The sequence below is a fragment of the Brettanomyces nanus genome, chromosome 2, assembly GCF_011074865.1.
Source record: "Brettanomyces nanus chromosome 2, complete sequence".
NCBI classification, from domain to species: domain Eukaryota; kingdom Fungi; phylum Ascomycota; class Pichiomycetes; order Pichiales; family Pichiaceae; genus Brettanomyces; species Brettanomyces nanus.
This window is the reverse complement of record NC_052375.1, coordinates 646,933-666,228: the sequence shown is the minus strand read 5'-3', so window position 1 is coordinate 666,228 and position 19,296 is coordinate 646,933. Positions and strand designations below refer to the sequence as shown.

The following is a 19,296-nucleotide window of genomic DNA, read 5'->3' as shown; positions in this document are numbered from 1 at the left end:
TAGATATATATAGATGACTGAAGATACTTCCGGAACTCCAAAGCCTCCGCTCGAATCCAGACTCGGCCGTGATTCACCTTTCGATTTTGGGCAGAGATATTTAAAGGACGAAAAACAGGTATTCAATTGCAATGCTTGGGACAACGTGAACTGGGACGACGAACAATTAGGAGAGATCAAAGAAAAGATAAGGTTGCAGCAAGAGCATCCTGTCAGTGATTTTGATAAGCGCCGATTCAATGCACAGCCGGAGAAATTTTGGGACTTGTTTTATAAGCACAACCAGGAAAACTTCTTCAAAGACCGAAAATGGTTGGAGATCGAGTTCCCGGTTCTCTATGAGGCAACTAAGAAGGACGCGGGACATAAAGTGATTTTAGAGATCGGATGTGGTGCAGGTAACACAATGTTCCCGGTTCTCAGCAAGAATGAGAATCCGGGACTAATGGTGTACGGATGCGATTTTTCGAAAGTGGCCGTTGATTTAGTGAAGGGCAAGGAACAGTACGAAGGGTTAAATAGAACAGGAAACTGCCAAGCAAGTGTATGGGATCTGGCCAATGAGGAAGGGAAGCTTCCAGAGGGTCTAGATGCTCATTCAGTTGATATTTCGGTGATGATCTTCGTTTTCTCTGCGTTAAATCCAAGCCAATGGCACTTTGCGGTGGAAAACATGAAGAAACTAATGAAACCAGGCGGTAAGATTTTATTCAGAGATTATGCAAGGTATGATTTGGCCCAGGTTAGATTCAAAAAGGATCGTTTACTTGAGGAAAATTTCTATATCAGAGGAGATGGTACACGAGTGTACTTTTTCACGGAGGATGAGATTAGGCACATTTTTGTGGACCAATGTGGCTTTAAAGAGCAACGGATAGCGACGGATCGACAGCTATTGGTCAATAGAAAGAAACAATTAAAGATGTATCGTTGTTGGCTTCAGGCAGTGTTTGAAGTTGGGTTGTGAAACGGTTTCATTTTGATTGACATATGCAAGAAGCCATCCATATACTTAAGAAGCATATAGAGGTTAATTACTGGGGAATCCAGCGGTAGAAGTACCCCATGGCATACCGGGGAAGCTATAGTCAGCATGATGGAGGACGGAAATAAGTCAGGGACGAGCTTTTGAAGCATCTGACCCAAAGTGAGCTGTCTGGGAACATGTTGTAGGCATGGCTGAACAATCCTATTGGCCAAGGGAAGATGAATCTTAATTGGTAAATTGTGAAGATCTGCCACATTGGACGGAAGCAGCTTCCGGAACGATTTCTCGAAAAAGTCCGGGTTTTCGGCTCGAACCGAATCATAGAAACGATCTGATTCGTCCTTGGATAGAGACATCATGATCTTACTGGAACCGTTGAGAATATAGCATGCTTCCTTCATCTGGTTCATCCAGAAGGACTTGAGAAAATGTAGTTCATTGTTGGTCGCGTCGATCGACGTTCCGTCTTCTACAGGAATGATATATTCAGACGGATAGTTTCCGTATTTGATAGAAATATGCCATATATCAGGTGAAGCATCACCTGTGTAGGTCTCAGGATGAGTTAACTCGTAAATTAAGCCAATGGGAAGATTCCATTTAAGTGGAACACCGTCATATTCGAACCAAAAGTTAGAAAGATGGTGTATGGATGTGGATATATGATAGTAGTTGAGGATATCGAGAAGGAAGAAATGCAGATAACCATTTCTGGGTAGAAGGCAGTAATAGGAGCTGTATGAAGTTGAGAATGGAGTATTTAGATCGAATTGAGTCTTTAGTTTACCATCCCAAACGTGAGAGATGATTTGAGAGGAAGACATGATGAACGAGGGAAGAGAGCAGAAAGTATAAGGAAGAGAGCAGAGAGTAGATAGCAAAGAGTAGAGAGCAGAGAGCAGAGAGCGCGAGTACAAATAAGTATAAGTATCGAGTAGGTAAACACTTTTAATACAACAATATATATATATATATTAAAGTGCTTACAAATTGTCAATCACCGCCCGGGTGAAATGCTCAGTAGATGCTGTACCCTTTAAATCTCTAGTTCTATTCTCAGGACCTGAAGCAATCGTTTTGAGAACAGCATTTTGGATCTTATCACCATATTTATTCAATTTCATATGTTGGAGCATCATACACGAAGAAAGTAGCAAAGCTGTAGGATTGGCCAGTCCCTTTCCTGCGATATCAGGGGCAGATCCATGAACAGCCTCAAATATAGCCACTTTTTCGCCCATATTACCTGAGGGAGTGAGACCAAGACCACCAATCAAGCCGGAAGACAAATCAGACAAGATATCACCATATAAATTAGGCATAACCATGACAACATCCTTGAACAAACCTGGATTAGAGGCCAATTTTAGAGAGGTATTGTCTAACAATTCAAAGCCCAATTCAATCTCTGGATACTGTTGACCGACCTCTTTTGCAGTCTGTACAAATAAACCATCGGACATCTTCATAATTGAAGCCTTATGAACAACCAAAACCTTTGGTCTACCACTAGTCTTTGCAAATTCGAACGCGTACTGAATAACTCTAGTAGAGGCCTTTTTGGTGATCAACTTTATTGACTGGACGACACCAGGGACGATGATATGCTCAATTCCCGAGTATTCCCCCTCAGTATTCTCTCTAATGAGAACAGTATCAACGTCTTTATAGGGGGTTTCGTAACCTTCGACGGATCGGCATGGTCTGACATTGGCAAACAAACCAAAGGTTCTTCTCAAGGTCAAGTTCAACGATTGGTGACCTTTACCAATAGGGGTAGCTAGTGGACCTTTTAGGGCTACGGTGTTCTTATAGATAGAATCAACGGCCGGTTTGGGGATAGTAGTGATGCCGTTTATTAGAGACGGAGTGACGTCGACAGACTCGAAATCCACGGGGACATCAGCAGCGCCATAAATCTCTTCGACAGCCTTAGAAATCTCCGGTCCAATACCATCACCGGGAACGAGAGTCACGGAGTACTTTCCGTTAGCCTTGGGCCGACCCAGGTATTTTCCAACGATATGGTTGGATGAAGAGCCAGCAGTGGCAAAAGATCTGGAAGCCGTTGCAAGTTTGGCAGGTAGAACAAGTCTGGAGAGCATTGTGAAGATGTGGAGCAGAGAAGGATAAAGACAGGGGCAGAGAAGAAAGAACAAACGACGAGTGACAAAAGAACAAAAGACGATGAATCTGAGGTCCGGGACGCAGCCGGGCAGGGGTGATCGAGTTGTGTGGTGGAGCTCGCCGGCATGAAAACCCAGGCACCTAACTGCACCGGGGCGCGACAGGTGCGTGCTGGAGACCGGCATGGAAGATTTCTGGGGGAAACGATCTCTCACCCCGATGAATCATTCCTCCTCCATCTCTTCATCCCCTCATCTTCTCCGACCTCGGGATACCTTGGGAATCCAAAAAAGGAAACTTAACGAGATGAGCTCATATTTAGACAGATACCATGATTAAATGGGAATAGTAATAAGGGATTAGTTCTCCTCATTGCGATAGTGCTAAATATTTTACTTGTGTTTAAAGCCAATAATCTGATACGTAAAGCATAATGCTTAATTAATTAACCCACTATTATTTATGCCTTTCTACGTCTATACATTAACATCAACTTGTATGCAACCAACATCAACACAACATTGCCAATCACAAAGATCCACATGATGCCGAAATTTCTCCAGTGATTACTGAAGTACATATTCAAGCTGTCAGTAAACTGCTCTCCACTATCGTAGCTACAATAGGTACAGTAGATACTCGTCTCACCGTCTTTGAGATATCCACCATGGGTATTCATGTAATCCTTCATGTAGTCTTTACATTGAGTGTTCACTGCCGGCATAAGAAGAGCAAATTCATTGGCAGCACACACAACATCTCTACCTGAGAATAGATCTGTCATCAAATTCTGCAAAAAGTATGTGAAAGGTGACTCGTAATAAACGGTATACTTCCAAAAGCTTGGAATCATCGAATAAGGCTGCATGGCACCGCAGAAGACAACCATTAAAGCAAAGAATAGAGACGAATAAACGTCTGCGATCAATTCATTTGGCGAGAAATAAAGGACTCCCACTGAAAATGTGACATAATAAAGCTGGAACATAATAGCGTAGTCCAAGTAAAAGTATCCCGCTCTGGTGGCCTGGGTGTTTATTCCCCAGGTGAAAAAGAAGCAAAGATAAGACAACGTGGCACTGAAAATAGCCAATGGAGCCTCGATCATAATCTGGCAGAGAGGTAAAACTGACCAGTGATAGTCGCGGAACTCACGAAGCTCATAGAGAAGTTTGTCGGAATTGCATCTGTCCTGAATCTGATGGATAAGTGGTGAGCAAACACATAAAATAAGGAAAACGGCGAACATCGAAGACTGTAGTGACTTGATACTTTTGTCCACATGGAAGAACGAGAAACCAATGAAAAGTCCTGAGAAGACGTACAATCCTATTTTGGCGTAGACATAGTCCCGATTACGCAGGGTTTCAATCGTGGTACGTCGGAGAATGATGCGGAATTGAGCAAAATACGAACCCCGCGAAATTTCTCCGGCGGATGAGGCGGGAGCTGCGACCATGGAAACCGATGACGAAGCAACTGCGGCGGCAATTTTTTCGCTATCACCATTTCCTGTATGGCTACTACCCTCTGCGCTTCCGTTAACTACCACATCGACACTATCGTGTTCCGCGGAGTTGCTCCATCGGCCTGCCCAATCCACAGACTCGTCTCCAGTAACCTCGATCATGTAGTCGACGATATTCTCGTTATGACCGCACTCTCTAAGCTTGTGATGACTAAAGAAATCCACTGCACCAACAGTGTCTCCGTAGTAAGTCTGGAAGCCTCCTTTCTTAAGTAAAAGAAGACGATCAAATTGACTTATAAGCGAAGGTGATGGCTGATGAACAGTACATAGAATTGCCACATGAGCGTTACGGGTCAAATCTTGAAGACATCTCACGATGTTGAAGGCGGACAAATCGTCCAATCCCGATGTAATCTCATCAACAAATAACAACGAAGGCCTGTTAACTAACTGGATTCCCAAACTAACCTTTTTCCGTTGTTCGAGCGGCAATCCGCGAAGCTGGAAATTCCGGTAGGGGGTCAAAGATAATAGCCGCAATAGTAGGGCAATATGGGTATTGTCCTCTTCAAGTGTACGACCAGCTCTTCCACGTTGAAGGGCAGCGTACATTTCAAGGGCCTCACGAACAGTCAATTCCTCAACAAATATTTCCTGCTGTTCGACGTAGCCGACGGAAGATCCGGAAACGGAAGGTTTTTGTCGACAGTTAACAGCTCCCTGTGTATAACGACCAGCCAAAGCATTTAGAAGAGTTGTCTTACCAGCACCAGAGGCACCCATAAGAGCGACAAGCTCACCAGTACGGACATAACCGGTAATATTGTGCAAAAGGCACGTGCCATTACCAAGAGAGTAGGAAAGATCTTGCCACGAGTAAGTAATGGAGGAGTTCGGTCCTGCGGTAGCTGAAAAGGCTGTGTCTGAGGATCCAGATGAAGGGTCCTTGTTCATGGTGGCAGCAACCTTATTTTCGGTAGTATATCCTGCGGTGTTATAATCATCACGGACGGCAGCCTCAGCGGCAGCGAAAGCAGCATCGTCCTTGCTATTACCCTTGTAATGGACCAATTTCAAGCTTTCCTCAGACGTGTCTTTGATAGTCAATTGGACACCAATCAACTCGATTGCTGTGAAGGCGATAAGGAATCCAAATAAGATACCCAAGTTTCTCCAAACGTGACCGTAGCTGTATCCGAAAGCGGAGGACAAATATTCGTCACCGCGGACAAAGTCGTTACCTAGAGATGCTCCCTGCCAGGCGCAAATCCTGTCCGAAAATGGAATACTGTCATAGTAGGCGGTTCCCGAAGGCATCACGTTGGTACAGTCCATGATTTTGCCATGGAGCTGAGTTGTAATAAGCGACTCGAAAGCGTACATAAGAGGATCAGTATACATAAGCCAGTACTTGAAGTAGACCTTAATCTGATCCTGTTGAACAACATAGGTAGCATACATAGCCAACCAAAGTAATGCCAATCCTGATAAGGAGGTGGCCACAGCAATTGTCTTGGATAGCCGCGAAATCATATGGTAAAGTTCATCCACAACGAGTATGGAAACCGATAGAAAGAGATAGAAGCTAAAGAAGCCTCCAGCTGTCGCATTCAAGTTGACTAAGAAGTAGAAGATGACAAGGAAAACCAACTCCTCTCCGAGTTTGAAGGGGATTTCGGCAATGATATCCGAAAGCGAGTCAATCCAAGGAATGTAAAACTTGTAATTGCAGGATTGTCGAGTAATAACGAGAGAATTTCCGAAATTTATCTTAACTTCGGAAACGGCGATGAAGGTGAAAAGAAGAAGAGCAAAGAATATGAGCGAACCACGGGAGAAAGATCCGATGGTGTTCATTTTGAGTCGGAAGAAAAGAGTTCCAATACAGATGGCCAAGAAGATCATCGTAATGAGCTGTGCCAAATAGAACGGCCAGCTCTTGATATTGTTGGTGAAGTTCCTTTTAAGACAGGTGCGGAACTGCGAAAACATGTTGGCGCGGTACGAGCTGCGGGAGAATCTACCACGAATAGCGCTTCCGCTGCGAGGTTTATTTCCCGAGACTGATTGTGCGTCCTGAATTTCCGCCTCGAGTTCCGCGTATTCAGGAGAAGACCGCCAAGCCCTAGCCAGCTCTTCGGCGGATTGTGGAATTTCTTTGACGTCTCGCGAAGGGTCCACAATTATACCGCGCTTCTCTTCGAACGTTAGCTCGCTGTCCAAGATAAGGTCGACGAGCTCCATTGTAGTTTGTCTAGCATTGTTACGGCGATATCCCAACTTGGCAAAGTATGGCTCTACGTTATCGGCAGTACCATAGTAGATCTGTTGACCATTGAACATGACCAAAACCTTGTTGAACTTTTCATACACCTCTTGGGAACCCTGGTAAAGGGTCATAACGAAGGAAGGTCCAAACTTTGTGGCGACACCGCGGAAAACATCCAGCATTCTAGCGGCGGTAGCACTGTCAAGACCCCTCGTAGCATTATCAAAGCAGTTAACAGCACCTCCAGCAATCAGAGACTCCAAAAGTGAAAGTCTACGACGCTCACCACCGGAAATACCACGGAAGAAGTTATCTCCGACACGGGTGTTAATTGTGTGAGGCATTCCAACGTCCGACAAAAGCTCTTCGACGACCGCGGCTCTTCTGGCGCGATTCAGCTTTGGAAGTTTCCAGCTGAGCGCAAGATCCAACGTCTGTCGCACCGATAGGTACGGATAGTGGAGGTCTTCTTGGCCACAGAAAACAAGTTGAGCACGCGAAATTAAGTCGGAATAATTCACCATGGATGATTTCTCATGACTTGCAAGCTCCTTGAGAAGAAGAGAATTGACATGTTTTGGTGAGCCGAGAACAAGACAAAGATCGCCCGGGCTTACCAGCATGCTGATCCCATCTAGTAACTTAACATTTGATTTCTTCGAACATAAGTTTGTTAAAACATTAGGAGAGTCGATATCTGCGCCAAAGAAGAGCGAAGAATCAGCATCACCTTCCGAGTGGATTCTTGACTCAACAGTGAGTCGATCCGCCCACACGGTAGTGGGAATTGTCTGCTCAAAGATGGTATCCATAGATGAAGGTCTTTCAACAATAACGTCAAAGCAAACTAGAGGGAGTCCTTCGTTGAAGTTTTACTTATACTGATCTGATGTTTTAGGAATATCAGATTTGCTCGTTTAGTTTAGCACGATTAACGAGCTGAGCGAGGAGTTTTCGGACAGGCTGTGCGAGTGGTGCGGCCTCGAATGGCACTGCGGGCGATGCGGACGATCCGAACAATGCGAGCGGTTCAAATGCTGCGAACGATGCCCTGTCCCTCAAAAAAAAATTATTCCGGTGGTGCGCATGGTACCTGCGAGTCCCTTACGACATTCCGAGACGTGATGAGTCTCCTGTCTCTCTTCTCACACCAGAAAGGTGATAAGTCTCTTCTCCATCATCTCATGCCAAGGCCTCGGCGTCGATCTTGTGACAAACCAAGATGGACACACTACTACGCCTCGAGTCGTTCCGACTTCCTATTTTGACGATTCTACCGTCTAATTAGGTCGTGATCGGTGCTATTGTTACGGGCTCTGGTATTGATCGGTTACATTGTTCGCGAATTCTCTATTGTTCGAAAGCTCTGTTTATAGCTCCATTTCCACCTCTTTCTATATAAACCTTCCGGCTTTCCGTGAACGCTATAGGAGAATTTTGAGCTCGTTTGTCTCGTTTGTTTTCCCTTTTGTGTTTCCATTTGTTTTAATTTTCGTTGGTGTGTTTTAATTTTGCATCCGTCCTTTCCATTTGTTTTCGTCTCTTCACTTCTTCTTTCTTCTCTCAACAAATATGAAGTTCTCTACCGTTGCTGCTGTTGCATCCACCTTCGCCGTGGCTGCCAATGCTGACGTTGATGCCGCTCAAGCTACTGCCTTGGACGCTCTATTCTTGGATATCAAGAGCTATCAAGAGGAGTATGTTTCTTATCTCGCAGAGGCTTCTGCTATCGATTTCCCAACCGTCTTGATTGGTATCTATACTGCTATGACTACCTACACTGATGATGCTTACACCAGTTTGTTCTCTACTGTCGCTCAAAGTCAATTCTATGAAGTCGCTTCTTTGGCAGAGAACCTTCCTTGGTATACATCAAGATTGGAGGCTTCTATGAGTGCCGGAATTGAAGAGACAGCTGCTGTCGTCTCGTCTCAGGCTGCTACAACTGCTGTTGCATCTTCTGTCGCTGTTTCAAACAGTACTGTTGCTTCTTCTTCTGCTTTCGAGAACACCACAGAAGTTGCTTCCTCTTCTGAGGCCGAGTCTTCTGCTGCTGCAACTTCTGCCGCCGCTAGCTCTGCAGCTTCTAACTCAACCACTGCTGCTTCTTCTTCCTCAAGTGCTGGTGCCAATGCAGTTGCTCCTGTTTACGCAGGTTTATCTCTCGGTGCTTCCTTGTTCGCTTACATGCTTTTGTAATCTCTATAAGCGCCCTAAAATTTAGATGAGTTGACTGTTATTAATGAGTAAGTAGGATATGTAATGGTAAAAAAAAAGGAATTATATTTTCTCCATTGTCACGTGATTGCCTAATCACGTTATTTAATCATGTGACTACATTACAAAAATGTCAGGAATGGTAATATACATCTTGGCACGGGATTTGGATCAAATGCCATAATGATCGATCGTCCTACATTTCATTGTTAAATGTCACTCTAAGCCTCGTTAAGACTGTCTGTCTCTGCTGAACCAAATATCTTTTTCCGACGGGTGGAACTTCATAGAAGCTCGAGGTTCGAGTATTTCCTAAAGGACGCCGCGGGCCTAATTGAGAGAGCAGGGCGGTGTAGCTCTAGTCCTTTACCCAACGGGTCATAGTGGAAATAAAAAATTTTATTTACAGCTTTGAAAATTTGACATCCTCAGAAACGGCTTTACACCATAACCATTATTAATATACCCCTCGAATTACACCAAACACCTCGCACCTGTGCCACATATATGGCTTGAACTGAAACTTCGCGCCTGAACCCACTTCACTACCCGTTTTGACAGTCCTTATACGAGTCCGGTAAATATAATCCCGACGCATTCATCTCTCGTTCCTCCAAATAGCTCTGTTTTCCCCTGCTTCCCTACATATCTATTTCCCCTTTCATCGTACATCCCATCCGATTTCGGGGATCATCTTGTCCAACAATCCAAATGTGGATTTGTTTTTTTCTTCTTAGGGGCTTCGGCAATTCAATGCCTACCCAGTGCACTCTTGAAACCCAATTAATTTCCTTTCTATACGATTGTCCATCTTTACGAGTCGCAGCTACTTCCTGTCTACTTTTCCATTCCCCTTTCAAGGTGTATATATATGCCCATGTTTCCATTTCCTCCAGTATATCTGTAAATAAATCATTTGTATCTTACCATCGAATTATATTTTAATCTATATTCAATCGTTTATCCTTCCTATACAATGAAGTTTTCCTCTACTGCTGCTATTGCCACTTTGGCTGCCGTCGCCAACGCAGACTTGACTAGTGCCGAGGTCTCTGCCGTTAATGGTTTGTTCTTGGATATCGAGTCCAATGAAGCCGAGTACCTTGGTTTCATGGAAACCGCTGTTGACTTCAGTTTCCCAACTGCTTTGATTGGATTGGTTGAAGAGATGATCACATACACTGATGACTCTTACACTACTCTTTTCGAGACTATCCCAGCTGATGAGTACGCTGAGATTACCCAATTGGCTGTTACCCTTCCATGGTACTCCTCAAGATTGGAGTCTTTGTTCGAGGCTACCGCTGCTGCATCTTCCGCTGCTGCCACTACTGAGGCTGCTTCATCTGCTGCTGCCACTACTGAGGCTGCTTCATCTGCTGCTGCCACTACTGAGGCCGCTTCATCCGCTGCTGCATCTTCTGCTGCTGCAACTACCGTTGCCGTTGTCTCTTCTGCTGCTGCATCCTCTACTGCTGCTGCCGTTTCTACCTTCACTGGTGGTGCTGCTGCTGCTGGCATGGCCGGTTTGTCCGTCGGTGCTTCCATTTTGGCTGTCCTACTTTTGTAAGTCATCTCGAATTAAATACCTTACCTTTTAATTAGATATTGTCGTTTCGGTTTTCCGTTACGTATTTTCTTTATATGTTTTTAGTTATGCTAATTTAATTGAGTTAAATTAATGATATTATCTTCATCTTATTACATCTTTTTTGTTGTCTCGTCATTGAGATGGCTTTACTAGGAAGTATTATTTTGACACTTTATTTGTCTTGTCTATATATTCTTCGTGTTTGCCTCTTCCTTTCTCCTTTACTGTTCCTCGAATACTGCATTTCAATCATAATGTCCTTAGATAAAGATCTCCCGCAGATTTCGCTGACATCCCTCATTCTAGGCATAATAGTAGGTCTTTCATCCTCCCTTTTCTGCCTACAAGACTTCAAAATTCTTCATCTCTACATCACCTTAGTGGCAATCTTCCATTTCCTAGAGTTCTACACAACTTCAAAATACCAACCTTCCAAGGCCTCCGTCGACTCATTCCTCATTAACAATGGTCTAGAATACCAGCTGGCCCACGCTCTGTCTGTCATTGAAACTCTCCTAGAAATGTACTTCGTTCCTTCTTTGAAAAGGTCGTTCTTCTTTCTCAAGTTAACCGGGTTTGTCCTCACATTGGCAGGCCAGTTTCTACGAACCCTGGCAATGATCACCTCGGGTGAAAATTTCTCCCACGTGATTGAGGTTCGACGTGCTTCTGGTCACGTTCTCGTCACCTCCGGAATATATGCTTTTTCTAGGCATCCTTCTTATGCAGGTTTCTTTTACTGGGCACTAGGCACTCAAATCATGCTAGTCAATCCTGTTAGTTTTGTCATTTTTCTGCTACTTCTTTATAAGTTCTTTAGCAGGAGGATTCGCTACGAGGAATCCACTTTGGTCACCTTTTTTGGCGATCAGTATATTCAATATCGCCAAAAGGTGCCCGTTGGAATTCCCTTTCTATAGTCCTAAAATTATGCCTAATACAGTTGATTCCTTAGTTAGTATAAATAATATCACGTGATGTTCAGTCATCCAACGTAAGATCGATCACTTCCGGCTCCGTGTTATGATTCTGAATGTCGGTTTTCGCCCTACCCGGTGGCGGGCCTGATGGAGGCGGCAATGGTGGTAGAGATTCAAGGGTATTACCAGTTTCTTTGAGTCTTAGTCCCGAAAATGACCGGTGGCTAAGCATCTCTTTGACTTTCATCAGAGATACAGCGAAACCGAGCAATCCTTTTGGTAGGTCATCCGAGGTTGTTGTAGCATTCAAAGCCGCTGGAGCCGTGGGGGCCGTGGGAGTCATTGGATCCGTTGTAGCAGTTAAAGCCGCTGGAGCCGCTGGTATTGAAACTTCTGTTGAGGCCCTCAAGTCTTGTACTGATTGCTGAGATCCATGAGGCAACATAGTCCCGGAAACTCTCTTTGGTGCTGGTGCTATTGGACGTGGAATAGAACCTTGAGTTTCAACTTTTACCTGACTAAACATGCCAGACGCATTCATCCTTTCTCGAAGCATTTGCTGCGTCTTATGCAATTTTCCGAGTTCCTCGATATGGCTAGGAACAGGGTTTTTAAAGGCCGCTATACCGTTCTGACACGAGTTATGCAGTTGCTCTTGTTGTTTTTTGGCCTCGGCAACTCTTTCCTTTGTATCAGCAATTCTCTGCTGCACTGTCGAGTGCAGATCCAAGTGTAGACCTCCACCTGCTTTTCTCGCTTCTTCTGCCTTCTGGACTTCTGCTCTACGAGTCTCTTCAGCCTTACAAACTTTCTCCACCTTTCTAGCTTCTTCTGTTTTCCGTGCTTCCTCTGCTTTCTGTACTTCTGCTTTACGAGCTTGCTCTGTCCTTCTGTCCTCTTCGGCTTTCCTGGCTTCTGCTATACGAACTTCTGCTTTCCGTGCTTCTGCCATCTTTCTAGCCTCTTCTGCCATTCTGGCCTCCTCCACCCTCCGTGCTTCGGCCACTTTTCTAGCTTGATCTTCCATTCTGGCCTCCTCCACCCTCCGTGCTTCGGCCACCTTTCTAGCTTCTTCTGCTTTACGTGCTTCTGCCACCTTTCTAGCTTCTTCTGCTTTACGTGCTTCTGCCACCTTTCTAGCTTGTTCTGCCATTCTGGCCTCCTCCACCTTTCTAGCTTGTTCTGCCATTCTGGCCTCCTCCACCCTCCGTGCTTCGGCCACCTTTCTAGCCTCTTCTGCTTTACGAGCCTCTTCCACTTTTCTAGCTTCGGCCACCTTTCTAGCTTGATCTTCCATTCTGGCATCTTCCACTCTCCGAGTTTCCTCCGCCTTTCTAGCTTCGGCCACCTTTCTAGCTTGTTCTGCTTTACGAGCTTGGGCCACCTTTCTAGCTTGTTCTGCCATTCTGGCCTCCTCCACCATCCGTGCTTCGGCCACCCTTCTTGCCTCCTCTGCCTTCTGTGCTTCTGCTTTACGTGCTTCGGTCACCTTCCGTGCGTCTTCCACTCTTCTGGCTTCGGCCACCTTTCTAGCTTTTTCTGCTTGTCTAGTTTCTTCCACCTTTCTGGCCTTCTTTCTGGCCTCCTCCACTTTCCGTCCTTCTTCCGCCTTTCTAGCCTCTTCGGCTTTCCGTACTTCTTCTACACGACGGGCTTCAGCTCTTATTTTCATCTCAGCCGACCAATTCTGCTGTATGCGAATTCTCTGCTCTGTCATATCAGTGTTCTGGGAATTGACCTCCCTCGCTCCAGATAAACTTGGTAGCGACCCCGTACTTCTATATCCTCTCTCATGTGGAGCCTGGAGTGAACCTTTCTTTTCAGTAAATACAGAGGGTGCCGTCTGATTTCTCTTCTGTGCGACGGCAGTGAGATGCTGCGTATAGCTCCATGGAGGTAATTTCTCTGTAAATGCAGCTACTGGTTGAGCGCATGGTAAAGCTGATGGTGCATTCTCAGTCTGAGCCTGCCATGACGCAACTGATGTTGTCGCTGTTCCAATGAATTCTTGGTCAAGTGTCTTCTTTTTCTTGTCATCCTCCTCAAAGTTGAAGTGGCTTTTATCAAACGTTTCTATATCGTAATTTAAAGCATTTAAGCATTGTAAATCCTTATCAGATACGTTGACCGGCGGCTTCAATTGAATATTACACCGATTTAAGAGTTTCTGCGCTTTCAATAAAGCGAGCTTGTCAAAGGCGCCTAACTCCGTCGAGTTCTTGCAATTTATCAACTTCTCAGTGGTCATCAAAATGCCCGCAAACGCCTTTTTGAGGTCCTTGAGTTTTTTGTGGCCAATTGATTGTTGAATTAATAATAACTGGTTATTCAAAGTTGAGTTCACCCTTTTGGTGGCCTCTAAGGCAAACGAACGTAAATGCATCATATCTAGCTGTGTTTTCATATCAGCATACTCTTCAGTATCAAGTGGTGAGGTTTGCACTTTTTTAAACAAAGCATCTCTAAGAAATTTCAACATCCAACCAAAAAGTTCTGATAGACGGACTTCTCTATCACACATTCGCATAAGTAGCTCACAAGACGCTCCTAGCATCGCATCCAGATACTCCACTACAGATAAAGCAGACGATTTTCTTGCCATCATTGGTAATGAATCTTGATTGTTTTCCGACCACGTGCTGAGAAACCTGTTGTGTATTTTAGCATCATAAGAGCTCAACGAATGATATTCTCGACCTGCTGCTAATAGCATGTTTAAAGACGAATTTATTTCATCTTGTGTTGATGTATCTTCCACCGCGGGGTGACCATGCGTCGATTGCTGAACATGTGCAGTTTTCTGCAATTTTGATGAGCGAGTATCTGCAGTTTCTGCATGCCTTTTACCGGAAGAGATTACACCAGGGCCGGCCAGTAGACGCATCTGTTGCTGCTCACTTTGATATTCCACTGGCATATGTTGCTGTGCACTTTGATTTTCGAGTGGATGTAGAGGCAAATCATCTGGCTCATCCTGTCCCTGATAAAACGATTGCGTGAAAACAGATCTAGCAGGCGGTTGTGATCGTTGTTTTTTTCTGTGCAATTGGAACTAAGAATGGCGATGCAGGGGGCACAGAGGCCGATACCGGTGACCAAGTGGGGACCATGTCTGGGAAACGATTGATGTGAACCTGAGGGGCAGAAGAAGGTGCTTGGCGTGAACGATCAGGAGGAGCTACTGCTTCGAAAACAACTGTTTGAGCAGCAGGCGTTGCGGGCGTTTCATGAGAGTCCGCATTTTGGAGCGCCTGCGATGCGAGTCCTGGAAATAACAATGTTGGAGATGCTGTAGATTCCAGATTAGTGCTCGTCTCTGAAGTTTTTGTTTGTGTTACTATCGTCGGAGACTGTATGATTGAACTCTTATCAGCATCACTCTCACTGTCGATTTCTATCACCACCGGTTCACTATTGCCTATTGTGCCACTAGGAGCAAAGGGAGTTGTAGCCGGTGGGGGAAAAGACACAGGGGGAGTAGTGACTACCTGATGAGCAGTAACCGAGGGAGGGGGAAATAGCTGGTGGATGCACTGTAGTGGGAGACGGCTCAGCCAATGGGATCATCGCCCGAAGTGTCTTCTTTTGAATTCTGGGAAGGATTGTATCAATATCTGAAGAAGAATCTGCTTTCAAAGCAGTAACGACGTCATTATTTTCTGTCGTGCCGTTAGCCGGTACTTCTGGTTCAGAATCCAAGTCAATCACCTCAATTTCATCTCCTTCGTGTTGCTGAGGAATTGTTCTATCCTCCACCTTAATGCCGTTTGCATTCGGTAATGTAATAGGCTTATGATGCACTCTGCGTTCTTCCATCACTACTTTAGGTCGCCAGCTGCCGTCAGGCTCGAGTTCAACAAATTCTACGGATGGGTCGGTAATTTTTACCACCTCGCTGAAATAATCATCCACAAGCAACTGATTCAACGGAATCTTATGTGTGCATATGGGACAGAGCCACGAAGGAGCTTGATCCTGAAGCTTGAGAAACGAGTATGCATCGAAGCATTGGAAATGCTCACAGTACATAGATCTGGCCGGATATTGCATTTTCATATAAGAGCATGGACACTTGAGACTAATTATCTCCTTAGATGCAACCATGTCGTCCTGGTCAGCATTTTCTTTGATCATAGAAATGGTGATTTCTCTGGGGATACATGGCTGAGCTAGAACACGCGACAAGAGAGTTTCCACCGTTGTGATCTCTACTATGTAAATTGACAAGAGAAAATCGCGCTTGGTGTAGGCATATACTATATCCAGTACATTCACCTTGTCCTCATATAATTTGGGGGTGAGATCCGCAGGCTTTGCAGACCCTGCTACACCCTTGATACCTTTAACATTATCAGTAAGCTTAGTACCATTAAAAGTCAGCTCTATGGGCTGTGGAAACTCTAGTGGCTTCTCTTCAGAGTCATTAGATTCGGTGACAGCTCCACTTAGTAAGAAAAGCCGCATAGTCGAAGAGGAATGAAGAACTTCCACATCCTTGCGGAGTAGAGAGAACGTAATACGCGCAGTTCCGCGACCTTCGGGCTGTCTAATGGCTAGAATAGAGTTAGTTCCATTCATCACGACGCGTCTTTTCAACGAGAAGAAAGGGCTGGGTTTGAAATTGATGCCCAGTATTCTCTGGGCGGGCTTGTACTTGTGGCCCCTACTGGAGGAGCGCATCGATCTGAAAGATGATAGGATCTGATAGTAATCTGGCAGAGGTTCACCCTGGTCTGCCTTTAGTATAAGTTCTCTAATGGCATGTTCACGTGGCAAATCGGCGTTATGATGTCCACTGGTGATGTAGCGCTGTATTCGATCGTGTACTTCAGCTTTACGTCCAGCTACCGTCAACTGAAGAGCACGGCAGATAGCCTTCAACTCGGTCATCCTCAAGTGCGACAAAGCGGTAATAGTATCGTTAAACTGACGATCAGTCAACGGTTCAAGTAGCCTTGTCATAGTTTGTTTGGTCTATATGACGCTATGTAGTTGGTCAATATGATACGATATGAAGACGAATTGAAGATAAGTGAAAAAAATATATTTCACGTGATAAGCGCGATAATCCCACGGGGCCGAGTTGACAGCGCGGTAGACTCACGGGACGACTCAGTAGTCTTATTGGGCAACGCGGTAGACTCACGTGAAAACTTGAGGTGACGCAGGGTTCACGGTAACAATCTAACAATCAGACAATCGGACAATCAGACAATCAGACACTCAGACAATCAGCTAATCAGAAAATCAGAAAATCAGCTAATCAGAAAATCAGAAAATCAGATACAGTAGAGTGTTAAGTATCTGTATCAACTTAGCTTGCAGTTGAACAATTTTCAGTCGATATTCGATACGTTTGTTGTTTGAGTTAAAAGAAAAAGGGATTAAAAATGGAAGTACACGAAAAAGGACGAAAAGAGGATTTGGGAGTAAACGCGTACAAATTTATAGTGTAGACACAGGGCTTGTAGTTTGCTCCATGGCCGTCAATGAAGAAAATATAGCTGCTAATGGCCGGAAGTGAACAAAAATGCGCTCAGAAATAGGCTTCAATAGATGCGATCAACTGACGATCATTTACCGAATGCCCTCATATTTTCCAGCTTGGCGTAGTAAAGCTCGATTAGAAGTCTCGAAGTTTATTTCCTGTAGATTGCATTGTAGGCTTTTGTTTAGTCTGTTCATCAAAGCAGTCCGCCGTGTTTCATGGTCGGCAGAAGATGTGTTTCCTGTATTTTGTTCTGAATCATCCTTATCAATTCTGGCTATTTTACCAAGCCTCTATATGGCTGTATAGAGGGTCTGAGAGATTCCACCGCGCCCCGTTTCTTTTTTGAGGCGAGGCTCCCCGTAGAGAACTCACAGGACACTGTGGGCCGCATAACTCCCAGGTTCTTCCCCCTTACCTCTTCTCATCACTGTTGTTCTTCATGGTTCACGTCTATCTAGAAACCATTGAAGGAGTCAATAATGTTCATTTGAATGTGGATGACTCTCTATCTACACGTGTCTTGGTCGAGCTACTCAGAGAACATCTTCCAGATAAGGTCGCCGACAGATCGATCATAGCCCTGGTTGGAGGAATCCCAGTAACGCACTACCAGACGTTAAGAGAGCTTTTAGATTCTGGTGGTAATTCCGGATCCCCATTCGTTGCTTTACAGCTTCGTATTCCCATATGTAAAGGAGGTAGAGCAACCATTTGCGTGGTGTAGAGCAAGTAGTTGTGTGGTGTAGAGATGTTGTTGGATATGGAGAGAGAATATGATTATAGGGATTATCTGAGAGTAACCATGGCATCAATACTGATAAAATCTGGTCCGATTAATAGAAAGATTGATACTCAATTCTAAGGTCATAGTTTATTTGAATGACCTCAATCAAAGCGTTGAAATGGATCTGTATATTTAGTTCTTCCTAATCAGTCATAATCCCAAATGTTTTACGATTTCCTATTTGGGAGTCTCCATCGCGAATTTTTTCATAGGGATATCAAACTCGTTCTTTTGTTCTTCTATTCGTTGGTGGCTTTCTTTCTTATTCATTCTTCATGTCGTCTTCAACGTCTTCTGCTCAACAGAGACTCGTCATCCTTGTAGATTCATTTGTCAACAAACTTAAAAGAAGGCAAATTACAGGGTCGTATAAAGTGGCTCTTGAAACATGTCAGTTTTTGATGCGAGTGACATCATCATCACGTTGGCAAGGTGCAGATGAGTTTATAGCGTTGATCAGAAGAATCGGACAGCGTATTGTGAAGGCACAGCCACGAGAGTTCACGGCAGGAAATATCCTTCGTCGTGTATTGGCTATAGTAAGAGAAGAGATAAGTGATAGTACAGCGTCTGCTTCTGCCAATAGTGCACCAGTTAATACTGCGATGTTCCGTCTTCTTGTTGCACCGTTGGACAAGGAAGAAGAGGAGCAGAGAAAGAAAGAAAGGAGCGCTATAGATGCCGAAAACGATGGAAATTCGCATAAAGACGTCCTTAGATCTGTGGTGATTCAAGGAATACGAGAATTAATAGATGAAATTGATTCTGTTCACGAGAATATAGCTCAGATGACCGTCGATTTGATCCATGACAATGAGGTGCTTCTTACGCCAACTCCAGGATCCGAAACGGTTCTCAATTTCCTTCTAAAGGCCAGTTTAAAGAGAAAATTCACGGTTCTTATCACAGAAAATTACCCTAACGACATCGAACTATGTCACCGGTTCGCCAAGAAGTTGGCTGAAGCTGAAATCGAGACTGTGATCATTCCAGATTCTACCGTTTTCGCTGTTATGTCACGTGTGGGAAAAGTACTCATTGGGGCACGGGCTGTTTTCGCCAATGGAGGTTGTGTAACAGCAGCTGGTGTGGCTACAGCGTGTGAATGTGCCAAAGAGCATCGAACACCCGTCTTTACCGTTGCTGGCTTGTACAAGTTTTCGCCCAGCTATCCATTCGACCGGAATTCTTTGATAGAAGTGGGTAACTCGGGTAAAGTGCTGCCCTATGCAGACAGTGATCTTGTGGGGAAATGTGAGGTCACCACTCCTATCTTCGACTACGTGCCGCCTGAATACATTGACATTTATATTACGAACATAGGAGGATTTTCACCCAACTTTGTGTATAGAATTGTCTTGGATAATTACCGGACAGAGGATGTGGAGTTTTCATGAGTATGTACTGAATATGTATGCCCAACAATTGTAGAGCCTGG

The 19,296-nt window shown here is 44.6% G+C and overlaps 7 protein-coding genes across 7 annotated transcripts; 4 read left to right on the top strand and 3 right to left on the bottom strand.

The window, feature by feature from the left end:
* Nucleotides 1-13: 13 nt before the first annotated feature.
* FOA43_002296 (uncharacterized protein) lies at nucleotides 14-967 on the top strand (the record flags this gene model as incomplete). Its single annotated transcript, XM_038922594.1, has 1 exon — nucleotides 14-967. One exon carries the CDS (start codon nucleotides 14-16, stop codon nucleotides 965-967), a length of 954 nt encoding a protein of 317 aa, XP_038778522.1.
* A 1,004-nt stretch (nucleotides 968-1,971) lies between these two features.
* Nucleotides 1,972-3,547, bottom strand: IDH2 (NAD-dependent isocitrate dehydrogenase; the record flags this gene model as incomplete). The annotated part of the gene is made up of 3 exons (XM_038922593.1): nucleotides 1,972-3,082; nucleotides 3,419-3,426; nucleotides 3,539-3,547. 3 exons carry the CDS (start codon nucleotides 3,545-3,547, stop codon nucleotides 1,972-1,974), a joined length of 1,128 nt encoding a protein of 375 aa, XP_038778521.1.
* Nucleotides 3,548-3,575: 28 nt separating this feature from the next.
* On the bottom strand, nucleotides 3,576-7,667 carry FOA43_002294 (uncharacterized protein; the record flags this gene model as incomplete). Its single annotated transcript, XM_038922592.1, has 1 exon — nucleotides 3,576-7,667. The coding sequence occupies one exon, from the start codon at nucleotides 7,665-7,667 to the stop codon at nucleotides 3,576-3,578; it is 4,092 nt and encodes a 1,363-aa protein (XP_038778520.1).
* Nucleotides 7,668-8,427: 760 nt separating this feature from the next.
* FOA43_002293 (uncharacterized protein) lies at nucleotides 8,428-9,054 on the top strand (the record flags this gene model as incomplete). Its single annotated transcript, XM_038922591.1, has 1 exon — nucleotides 8,428-9,054. One exon carries the CDS (start codon nucleotides 8,428-8,430, stop codon nucleotides 9,052-9,054), a length of 627 nt encoding a protein of 208 aa, XP_038778519.1.
* A 994-nt stretch (nucleotides 9,055-10,048) lies between these two features.
* FOA43_002292 (uncharacterized protein) lies at nucleotides 10,049-10,642 on the top strand (the record flags this gene model as incomplete). Its single annotated transcript, XM_038922590.1, has 1 exon — nucleotides 10,049-10,642. The coding sequence occupies one exon, from the start codon at nucleotides 10,049-10,051 to the stop codon at nucleotides 10,640-10,642; it is 594 nt and encodes a 197-aa protein (XP_038778518.1).
* A 1,002-nt stretch (nucleotides 10,643-11,644) lies between these two features.
* Nucleotides 11,645-16,545, bottom strand: FOA43_002291 (uncharacterized protein; the record flags this gene model as incomplete). The annotated part of the gene is made up of 4 exons (XM_038922589.1): nucleotides 11,645-14,635; nucleotides 14,766-14,848; nucleotides 14,969-14,977; nucleotides 15,072-16,545. The coding sequence occupies 4 exons, from the start codon at nucleotides 16,543-16,545 to the stop codon at nucleotides 11,645-11,647; spliced, it is 4,557 nt and encodes a 1,518-aa protein (XP_038778517.1).
* Nucleotides 16,546-17,513: 968 nt separating this feature from the next.
* On the top strand, nucleotides 17,514-19,255 carry FOA43_002290 (uncharacterized protein; the record flags this gene model as incomplete). The annotated part of the gene is made up of 3 exons (XM_038922588.1): nucleotides 17,514-17,772; nucleotides 18,208-18,225; nucleotides 18,291-19,255. 3 exons carry the CDS (start codon nucleotides 17,514-17,516, stop codon nucleotides 19,253-19,255), a joined length of 1,242 nt encoding a protein of 413 aa, XP_038778516.1.
* Nucleotides 19,256-19,296: the final 41 nt, after the last annotated feature.